Source organism: Alosa sapidissima, chromosome 22, assembly GCF_018492685.1.
Source record: "Alosa sapidissima isolate fAloSap1 chromosome 22, fAloSap1.pri, whole genome shotgun sequence".
Lineage (NCBI taxonomy): Eukaryota > Metazoa > Chordata > Actinopteri > Clupeiformes > Clupeidae > Alosa > Alosa sapidissima.
In genome coordinates, this window is record NC_055978.1 from 19,452,075 (window position 1) to 19,462,829 (window position 10,755).

The 10,755-nt window shown below is 41.7% G+C and overlaps 2 protein-coding genes across 5 annotated transcripts in view; one reads left to right on the plus strand and one right to left on the minus strand.

Moving 5' to 3' along the window:
• The window catches only part of ttll12 (tubulin tyrosine ligase-like family, member 12), a 40,597-nt gene extending 37,466 nt beyond the window's left edge, over nt 1-3,131 (minus strand). The window contains exons 1-2 of the mRNA XM_042078565.1: nt 2,928-3,131; nt 83-249 (exon numbers count right to left, since the gene is read on the minus strand). Of these exons, the coding sequence (XP_041934499.1) occupies nt 83-249; nt 2,928-3,077 (317 nt within the window). The 5' untranslated portion in view covers nt 3,078-3,131. The remainder of the gene's footprint in view (nt 1-82; nt 250-2,927) is intronic.
• A 6,779-nt stretch (nt 3,132-9,910) lies between these two features.
• tfec (transcription factor EC) overlaps nt 9,911-10,755 on the plus strand; it is a 63,203-nt gene continuing 62,358 nt past the window's right edge. For 2 of the 4 annotated variants that reach the window (XM_042079390.1, XM_042079393.1), the window contains exon 1: nt 9,912-10,002. In XM_042079390.1, the coding sequence (XP_041935324.1) occupies nt 9,967-10,002 (36 nt within the window). In that variant the 5' untranslated portion in view covers nt 9,912-9,966. Of the gene's footprint in view, nt 10,003-10,755 lie in introns of all 4 variants that reach the window. The other 2 variants (XM_042079392.1, XM_042079391.1) reach the window with 2 other exon arrangements.

Here is a 10,755-nt window from a genome sequence, read left to right on the forward strand (position 1 = left end):
TTATATTCTGTAAATACAGTATATACCACAACACCACTACAATTTCCAAATGCAACCAAATGCATAGCTCTGGCCACCTCACCTGGTGGGAGCAGAAGCTTGCAGGCCACTCTCACTGGTGACGATCACTTTGTAAACTATTTCAGGATTGGATTTCTTTCTCTCCACTTCGGAATTCTCTTCCTCTTCCTCCTGCTCTTCACTGTCGTCAACTTGCATAATGCCAAAGACTTCCCCAGCATCAAATACCTGAAAAATGACAAATCATGCTCGCTGGGAGTCGATACCCATGTAGGCTACTGGGCTATAATTACTCCTTCTGAAGAGGAAGCTTTTCACTCTGAAAGTTGCATTATCCTGTATCTGAGTGTATCCCTCTGTTATTACTCTGTAAGCGCCTGTGAATTGTCTTTGGGTTACTTACTTTCTGTCTCATTTACAGTCACAGACACAGACAGAGACACACACACACACTGAAGTGTCTGAAAATGTGCTGTCCCGATGGGAACTCTTTAGCTCTTTAGAAAGATCTCATTACAAATGTTTTACTTTCCTTGTATACAATGATCCTTGATTGAACGTCCAATTATTTACTGTTCTCTTCATTGGATGTTCTACATGTTGATACATTCAAATGTCAAGCATTCTGAGTTTGATGCATAGGTGCCTACACTTAAAGCTTTTTGAGAAGATTTGGTTGTTTGGTTGAAAAGCTGGTGTGTCTTATTGATTCCCATGCCTGCCTCTTTGCCTCTCCAGGATATTAGCTCGAGCATATTCTTTCACACAAACATAGGGGCATCGTTTGTGGGTGTTTTTCGGAGGTAACCAGGCAGGCGGTAATAAGGTATACCATCAAGCAGTTGGTGCAAACAAATGCTGCATCGCCATTGAGATCAAATAGAAAGGAGCTGGCTCAAGGGTTAAAAAAGTATTTTATCATGTTCATTTGTATAATGAAAGCACTGTTTTTGTAGTCATCATCCTTGTGTGTTCACTTCTGGATCCTTGGCTATCAATTTAGTAGGCCTAACTATAACAGGCTATTTCATGTCTTTAGAACACTAAACATATCAGGTGTCAAATTCTGACGGTAATCACTCCTATGATGTGTTGTCTATCTAAAGTAAAGTGCCTGTTTTGAAGTTAACTGATGGTCAAATCAACCAAAACTCCAAGTGGTCTGTGACGTAAGCTTGTGTGAAACATAATAAAGCAACAAGTAGCCTAGCCTACAACTTTGCGTGTGTACTGTTATTCTCTCTCCTGCTCAAACAAAAGGTGTGCATGCGCAGTTTGCGCACGTATAGTTCTGCGTCAAGTTGATTTTACAGAAAATTGTAAAAATCTCTCCTGTGTGTACTGTTATTCTCTCTCCTGCTCAAACAAAAGGTGTGCATGCGCAGTTTGCGCACGTATAGTACTGCGTCAAGTTGATTTTACAGAAAATTGTAAAAATCTCTCCTGTGTGTACTGTTATTCTCTCTCCTGCTCAAACAAAAGGTGTGCATGCGCAGTTTGCGTACGTATAGTTCTGCGTCAAGTTGATTTTACAGAAAATTGTAAATAAACTACGGTCATGCAGTTAATGGGACAGAGTGCTGGGTGGGAAGAATACCCAGGGGAAATGATCTCTTGTTAGTAGCCTGATGGTACACACTTTGCATAGGCTATGGCCGCAGGCTACACCTGCAGGCACAACTGAAGCTAGTAGCTAATCTGAATGGTCCAATTGTCATTGCTCAATCAAATCTATTTGTATTAATATTTTTATTATTTCTTATGTGTATTAATATTGTATGCATATTTATATTTATGGAAACACATTTTGCACAACAATTTTTTAAAAATATGTTTTCCATTTAAGTATGCCTCCCTTCCTGGAGAGAGAGAAAAAAAGATTGTTCTGAAAAATGTATCAATTTGTCCCATAGGGGCATGTGTTCTATATACATATTGATGCAAATAACTCTATTCCAAGACAAATAAGTGCTCCATATGTTTTTCTTCAAAGATTTTCATTGCTTCAGATACATCGCATATTTCTACTTCTTAAAACAGCTTAATGGATGCATTTCATGATGTAGATAGATAGATAGATAGATACTTTATTGATCCCCATGGGGAAATTCAAGAACTGTATGAACTGTAATGAAAAAGATATGAAAAAGAGTAGTGTTTGTATTTCTTAAATAAATAGTCTAGGCTACTTTTTATAGAATGTTAATTTTGCACAAACATGCCATTCATTTCAATTTAATGGTCCACGACTTGAACATTCATTTTTGGCCCTTGATTTGATGGGGAAGAATTTGGGCATCCCTGCTGAAGTCTATGGTGTGAAATACCAGGAGTACAAACACATTATTTAAATTTTGATGGTAGGCCTATTACCGAATAAAAGCCCACAACAGCATAATTCATTGCCAGGGTGTGTAAGTAAGAGAAACAAGAGCGTTTAATTTTCACAGTCAATCTCTAACGAAGTGAGCAAAAATGGCTCATTTTCAGCCATCTGAGACCCGCCAGCGCTTGCATGAGCCCGGACCCAACCCATGTCGTTGGGTTGACAGTTTTGCTCGTGAGTTTTTTTTTTTTTTTTTTTTTTTTTTGTAGGCTTAGCAGCTACTTATCTCTGGGGACGTGTAAACATAGTAAGCTACAATGAGAATTTAATTGTTTTAACATCAATGCACGTCAATTGAAAACGTGGTTTGTCCATAATGCAGAACTTGCCTGAAAGAGGGTTTCTGAATAAAGTTAACCTCACAAAGCATGCTTATTGTGAAAACAGCTTGCTACATGTAACGTCAACCACACTTGCACACATGCAGAAACATAAAGTGAAGAAGTTAAGTATGATTCTATGGTTTTCAAAAGATTGTATATGGGAGCTAGCTAGGAGATGGCCAGAGATAAGAACACACCTCATTTGCAAGTTTCAGATGCAGATTTCTCCAATACACCGGAGGAATGTTTGACGCCTTTAAAGCAGGGGTATGCACACTGAGGAAGAGTTTAAATTCTTCATCTTCGTGGTCATTGCCATTCAACATGATGGACTCAGACACATCCATGAGGTTTCATCCAAAAAATCACTACACGTGAATGTCGTGTAAAGATAACCAGGAAGTCCTTTGTTTTCTTCTAACATAATTTTGACGGGTGTGTAACAGCCCCAGAGAAATTATCGCCACCTACTGGGTTGGAGACAAAATAAGTCATGGCTAGACTAGGCTAGAGCCCGTTACGTTATTAGACGTTCTCTGACTAGGCCTCCAGCAAAACAAACTTTGTTCCTTTGAAATAAAAACGAACTGCCCTGGCGTAAATAGTTTTGTCTCGACAATTATGAGGGTAAGCCACTGCTCGTAACACTCTATCATTGTCACAATAACACGCTATCATTATGTTTTCTTTCATGAAATATTTTAAAACATATGTTTTATTTCAATTTATGTTTTTGTAGCCTATGCATCAGATGCTGTAGAGTAGGCCTAGAGTAGGCTAATTCTGATCACAGTTGAACGGCTTCCAGATTCGGACTCAAAAATGAGCCTACTTACCTACTTTTAGCCTACTTACCCAGAATAGCACCCACTAAACTAACTACACTAGGGTAGGTTGTACTAAGAAGGCTAGTTGGCTTTTTTGCTCCATCATTTCTAGGTCGTCAGTACTGTAGATTGTAAAAATAGCCGCTAGAGGGAGACATTGTTACAGTGTAATGTTCATTTGTATTGAACATTTACTCAGTTGTCTATATGCCAATCAGTCAGTCCTCTAATTATAGCCTAGACATAAAGCATAATTGAAATTCAAGTATCAGGTGTGAATTATCATTTAAATTCTATGTGAATTATTTAATTACGAGAGACATTTAACTCAGAAACAGGTTGATTAGATGAAGAACATTATTTTAATAGATAAAAACTTGATGTGATGAGCCTCTTTAGATGTCTTGGTAACTGAAAAAGAAATTGTGATTGACAAACAAGAGAGAGATCTTTTCACAGCCTGTGAGCACAGCACAAGGGGCATTGAAATAAGCCCTTGAGCAAAGAGAGTGTGGCCTTTATGGTGGCAAGCACCTGAAACAGGAGCTGAATTGTGATATTCTTGGAGGGAAAAGGGAAAGCCAAACCCCTGGAGTGTTCAAACAGGACAGAAGGGTCTAGAAAAAAAGGATACATGTCTCTTTTGTCGGCGCCAGACGTACAAAACAAAAAAAAAACCTCACAGACCTTTAAGTGAAGCATTCAAAAATTCTGAAAGGAAGTTTAGAGAGTGAAGGTGAGATGGAAGGGAATGGGGGGTGTTAGGTGCAGGAGGTGGAGGGGGCGGTAAAAAGAGACAAGGGAAAGAAAAAAGATGGGGGGGGGGGTGAGGAAAAAGTTACCCAAGCCACTGTGTCGGGTTCCACACAATGGCTGTGGTTGAAGTTGTGTCTCTTCTGATCTTCTCCCAGCTGGACTTCTCCCTCTCCCTCTCCCTCTCCCTCTCCCTCGCTGTCTCCTCTGATCTTCCCCGTTGGTTTTCCGAGAGGCTGCTTCCTCCGCCACCGCCGCCACCTCTCGCTGCCAGCCGAGCCGCCATTCAAGCCCCCGTGAGCTGTCAAAAGTAGCCCCCCGAATCAAACGCCACCCCGCACTCCACCCTGATCAAAGGTGCACAGGTAAGACAGACACCCAGCCACATACAATTGCTATCTTTAACTGAAAAAAGAGGAGGAGAGGGGGGGGGGGGGGCTTGGGTGGAGGGAGACATTTTTCTTTTGTCATTTTTCTTCTTTTTTTCTGTGAGGTGGGGGGAGGGCGTGGAGTGGATGGCGGGGGCTCTTACAACTTAACTTGTCTGACACAGCGGCGGTGCCTGGAATGGAGTGCATTGATCAGAGGTAAGCGAAAGTGATTAGGTTTGCACATGAGACGGAGGAGGAAGTTTATTCTGCTGTCTTCCACTAACTTTGAGACCGAAGGAAAGGCGAGGGTTTGTTGTGTGGGGGTGGGGCGGGTTGCTTATTGTGTGTGTGTGTGGGGGGGGGTTAGTGGTGGAGACATTTAAAGAGAATGCTCTAAAGGACAAATGACAGTGCCATTGATGAATGGTTATTTAAGTGGTTTTAACTGGTGTTAAATTGTTTCAATCAACAGCAGTAAACACACAGATCTCTCTCTCTATCTCTCCCTCCCTTTAGCACCTTACCAGTCCCGGCCCTGTCACTACAAGCGTCTTATGCTTGATCACCCTCAAGCATATTGGACTTTTCTTAATTTAACTTATATAGTGTATTTAGTATTTAGTTTTGTTAGTTTTCTTATCTGTCTTATCTTCTACTGTACAGTGGAGTTTAGTTATATGTTTACACTTATACTTATGTTTACCATTTCTGCTGTAAGTGCATGTTGTGTGTTATGTCTGTATGCTACTGAGACCCTTGAATTTCCCCTGGAGGATCAATAAAGTGTCTGTCTGTCTGTCTGTCTGTCTGTCTGTTTTTGTTTTCACCTCTTCCTGTCTATCTCTTGTAGATCTCCTTTCCAGTATACGTTATGCTACAGCAAAAATATGTAGGTGGAGGTAGGTACATTTTTGATTGTATATATAAGTATATATACTTTTTTGATCCCGTGAGGGGAATTGGGTCTCTGCATTTAACCCAATCGGTGAATTAGTGAAACACAAACAGCACACAGTGAACACACAGTAAGGTGAAGCACACACTAATCCCAGCACAGTGAGCTGCCTGCTACAACGGCGGCGCTCGGGGAGCAGTGAGGGGTTAGGTGCCTTGCTCAAGGGCACTTCAGCCGTGGCCCCACTGGTCGGGGCTCGAACCGGCAACCCTCCGGTTGCAAGTCTAGAGTGCTAACCAGTGGGCCACGGCTGTATGTTGAATGTGATGGTTATTAAAAGTCTTGACTCTCTTCTGCTGTCCCTGACCCTCACAAGGATGGATGCATTGTTTTGAATTATATTTAATTATTAATTATGTTATTTCATTATGTATGCATTAGTTTTTAAATGGTAGTTTAAACTTAAGTTTAAGTTTGAGATGTAGTCTGCTCCCTAAACAAAATATGGAACTGTTCCCTCTATGTTTCCTATATATATATATATATATATATATTAAGTAAAGGCATAAGTGTGGCCACAATCCGGCTGTGGGATGGAGGGAGGGGTTATGCAAATGTGCTAATATAGCACGCAAACAGTGAGGCAGTAAGACAGTGGTAAAAAGTGGCTAGTGTACAGACAGTACCCAAACATGGAGAGGGTGGAGAGGCAGACAGACTATGCAGAGAAGTCTCTCCTCTTCCCTTAAGTGAAGCATTGAGCAGTTCAATGGCCCTGGGGATAAATGACTTCCTCAGTCTGTCTGTTGTGCAAGGCAGTGAGCGAAGTCTTCAGCTGATCAGGCTCTTCTGCTTTACAATAGTGCTGTGGAGTGGATGACACTCACACATCAAAAGGTGTTCCTCCAAACATCAGAGGGCCCAGATGCCACCAATGCTGTTCCCAAACAACTGTGTTGTGGTTTGAAATGCAAATTATTTGCACTTATGCACTTATTTTTGTAATTTTACACCTAATGCTGGGGAATGGTGTACACTAGGCTATGTAAGCAATGCTGTCTTATTGGTGGTGTATTGGTAGCATCACTGCCTGGAAAGCATTCAGTCTGGGTTTGATATCCGATGTTGAGTCCATTTGCTAAATCCCACTCACATTTCCTTACCTTTTGTTATTGAAGTGGCTATTTGTGTATAACGCTATAACAATTGACTGAGTTGAAGCAACCTCTCAAATACTTCTCCAACCCCCCCCCCCCCCCCCCCCCCCCCAGCTCCTCCTCACACACACACACCCATGAAGCACTGAGCGTCATAATCACTGATGACTAATAATCACGCTCTAGGCCACTCAAAATCACATTCAAATCAACAGCCTCCTCAGACAGCGCAGCGTTGCATTCCATAATCCTCAACAACAGTTTAATTTACTGCAGGAGGATTCATTTCATCTTGAAGACTTGGCCAGGAAATGTTTTATGAAATCCATGTGATGGCATTCAGATGTTTGGACATTGTTTTTCTTCCCTTTTCTCTTTTTTTTAAGTTTCATAAATGAGGAAAGTGGTTTCAGTGCTAAATAGCTCACACCAAACTAAGCTATTAGGGCTACTTTTATCACTTTCTCAGAAACAGGATTTTTTATTGCTCTTTATATTCTATGTATTATATTGTTTATTGTGCTTGGTGTGTTGTCTGTGACTGCATTGTTAATGGTGTTCCAAGGTTTTCAAGCCATCTGTATTACCAAAAGTGATGAGGAAACTCATCTGAAGTTAATTGAATGCACTTTTTGTGGTTATTGGACCTCAGACATCTTATTGGATGTCTCTAAATACCATGCTGAACTCCTTGTTGCTCTCACCACAGGCTTGCTCTTGAGGGCTTTGTCATGTGTCCACTACTAAGCACTATCTCAAGGCGAGAGCTCATCATAAACACTGAATTATCAAAACACTCATCTCACTCTACCCCATTTTAGACACAAACCAATTACAAGCAGCGCTGTGTGTGTATTTGTGTGTGTGTGTGTGTTGGTGGATGAGATCACTCTCATGCTTTGATCTTTGACCCCACAAGCTGTTGAGGCAGACACTACCGCTCAGGCCCCCCCCCCTCCCCCACACACACACCTTTGCAATGGCGGCATCAGCGGCGGAGGCACTAGCCTGGTGGTTGGCCGTCCTCTCCAGTCAAGCGGTGGAGCCTGATTAAGCCCTCAGCCCCGCCGGCAGATCGGGACGCTGGGCCTCTCACACAGAAAATCAGCGCCTAAGAGGCGGGTAATGAGGGGCAAGGAGCTCAACGTGCTCTTATCTCCTGCTGAGTGCACCCAATACCACACTGCACCACATCACGCTGCAACGCAACGCAAGGCAAGCTCATCTCCTTTTTTGGCAGGGCTTCAAGAGGCGTGGGTGTGTGTGCATGCATGTATGAGTGTGTGTGTGTGTGTGAGAAAGAGTATGTGTGTCTGGGAGTGTGTCCTTGAGCATGTGAATCTTTGTCTGTGTGTATGTGAGTGAAGGGGTTTTTGTTGTGGCCCCCACCCCCCCCTGCATAAATTCTCTGCTTCATCCCCGTCTTCATTTTTCTTGTTGTTATCTGAGCTGAGTGGCCCACCAGCCTCCTTCATCTCCGCTCCGCTCCGCTAAGTGATGTGAACAAACATGGCCATTTCCTCCGCACCTCAGAACAGCAGAGAAGGACACTTCATTCCTCTGATGAATGGGGCACTCATATTTCCAGTGTCACTGGTATTTGTAGTGACACACACACACACACACACACACACACAGTTTCAGCCAAAAGAGTGACCATGATTTCCAAGTACAAAGGGAGAAATTGTATAAAAGACCAAAACAATTGAAACACACCAGGGATGCAACTAGCTTACTAGCAATACTGAACAGATCCCCCACCACAAAAAATGTGGTTTCTGCTTTTTTTTATGCCTGCCTGCCCGCCTGAAAAGTTTAGTAGAGTGGCCCCTTCCCTAAAAAGATAATGTAAAATATGTTAAGTGCAAAATTATTTGTATACCAGTAAATTAGCATACCGTCTTTGCTCATGTTTTGGGCTGATTGGTTCAATTCCTAAGTTGTAAGAAGAAGTATACTGCTCCAGGGACAGCACACTGTGAACAACACACAATGTCCTCACACTGTTGAGTGCTGCCTCCTGGCATCAGTCAGTCACAGCAGAGGAACACTTTCGAGTTTCGAGAAGCATTCAGGAAAACAAAAAATCCTAGAATTGTCTCATCTGGTGCTTGGATTTGTATGTCTCTCTCTCTATCACCTGTTATTTTAATCCTATTTTACTCTCACCTGGTGGTGTTTGGACTTTATTCGGTCTTTTGAGAGTCATACAGATCAGAAACAAGTAAAGTTACAGAGCCAGGTCAAGGGGCCTCCCCTTTGATGGGATTTTCCTTCACTGGCACTGAGAAAGGTGAATTTAAACAGGAATCCATTTCAGATGAACTGTACAAGTGTAAAAGGAAACTAAAAGAGTACACGCTTAAAGCGAATGTGTTGAAAACAACACAACTTGCATTGTTTTTAACACATTTCTGTGTCCAGATAAGGACAACACAGTTTGTGTTGTTTCCTTTTTTTATTTGTTACACGATATGTGTTTAAAATAACACAACTTGTGTTGTTTTTTAACACATCTCTGTGTCGAGAAAGGAACAACACATTCATTTTTAAGAGTGTATGGAATATACACAAAAGCAATCTTTTTCTGGAAGAAGAACTGAAATCTAGAAGACTCGATCCAGATGAACCTAAGGTCTATCTGACATCCACTTGTTTTGCATCAATTATGTTGATGATATGATGTTGTTTATAGACATAATATGAAACAAAATGTAAGCAAGTAAGTAAGTAAACAGATAAAATGATGGTGCTTCTGAATTTTCAATCACATTTTTGTCTCACAAGTTCAGTTGGACCTTGTTAAATCTCAGCTGAAAATGTGTAGGTAGAACCTAGGCATTTAACTCTCTCCCTATGATGAGCCTGCAGACTTAGTTTCTTAGTTTTAAAAGAAAGACAGGTAAATTCCAGACAGCAGTATAGACTCTTACACTGACCAGTGGGACCCATTCCTCCTCGAATTGGTGATGGAACATTTGAGCACGGCCATGAATGTATATGTCACACGATGACTTGTCAAAAACCTCTCTGACCCCTCAGATGGAGATCACCCTCTGGAAGAGAGAGAGAGAGAGGATGACGTGAAGGACTTCCCTTCTCCCATTTGCACTCAGTCCTTCATCGGCGACCCAAAAAAGAGGAAACGGTGTGAGGGTTATATACGCTGCCACTCTCCACTTCCAAAAACTGCTGACACCTTGACAGCGTGAAAAGCAACGTGTAGAGAAGACATGTGGTACCCAAGGCCTAGTGGACCCACTGTTCAGGTAAGGCCCTCACTCTATCTATCTGTCTGACACTCATTGAAGGCTTTCTTCAGTGATCTCTTTTCAGAGAGCTAATAATTTAACGTAGAGCAGAATGTTTTGTGTCAGAATGTGTTCTTTGGGGCTGATGATGGTTCTTTACATCTGTTCCTACAAGCGGATGTACAGGCGGTTTGAGGGTTCTTCAGTGAAAGCCGGTGAATTTGTCAGACTATTTAGCTCACCTGTCTATAAATGTGTCTGTATTACTTCATGTATGCCTACTATTCAAGGATGGCATACATACTTACTTACATAAATACATATATTCTCACAAACTAACACACACACACACACACACACACACACACACACACACACACACACACACACAAAGCCCATACATTGAAACATTTAAATCTTAAGGGACATACATTTTGAAGGTTTTCTGAGTGGTTTCTGAGGGTTTTCACAGGGTGATTGCCACAGTAGCTGAATTAGCTGAAGATGCGCCCAATGCATTTGTATAATTTCTTCTGAAGCACCCTTTTAATTTCTAATGACAAAATGGTTTGAGAGTAATCCACACTAAATTTGCCATCCACCACCTTGAGCAGTCTAATCAGAATGGGGATATTTCCCTTTGCAATTACATACCATTAGAGGCGTACAGATCATGCGTGCCTGTCTATCGTGCCGTGATTGCTTGTTATTTTAGTCATGCTGTCGCACATTACAATCCAGTAATTATATTACATCTCTGAAGGGGGAGTT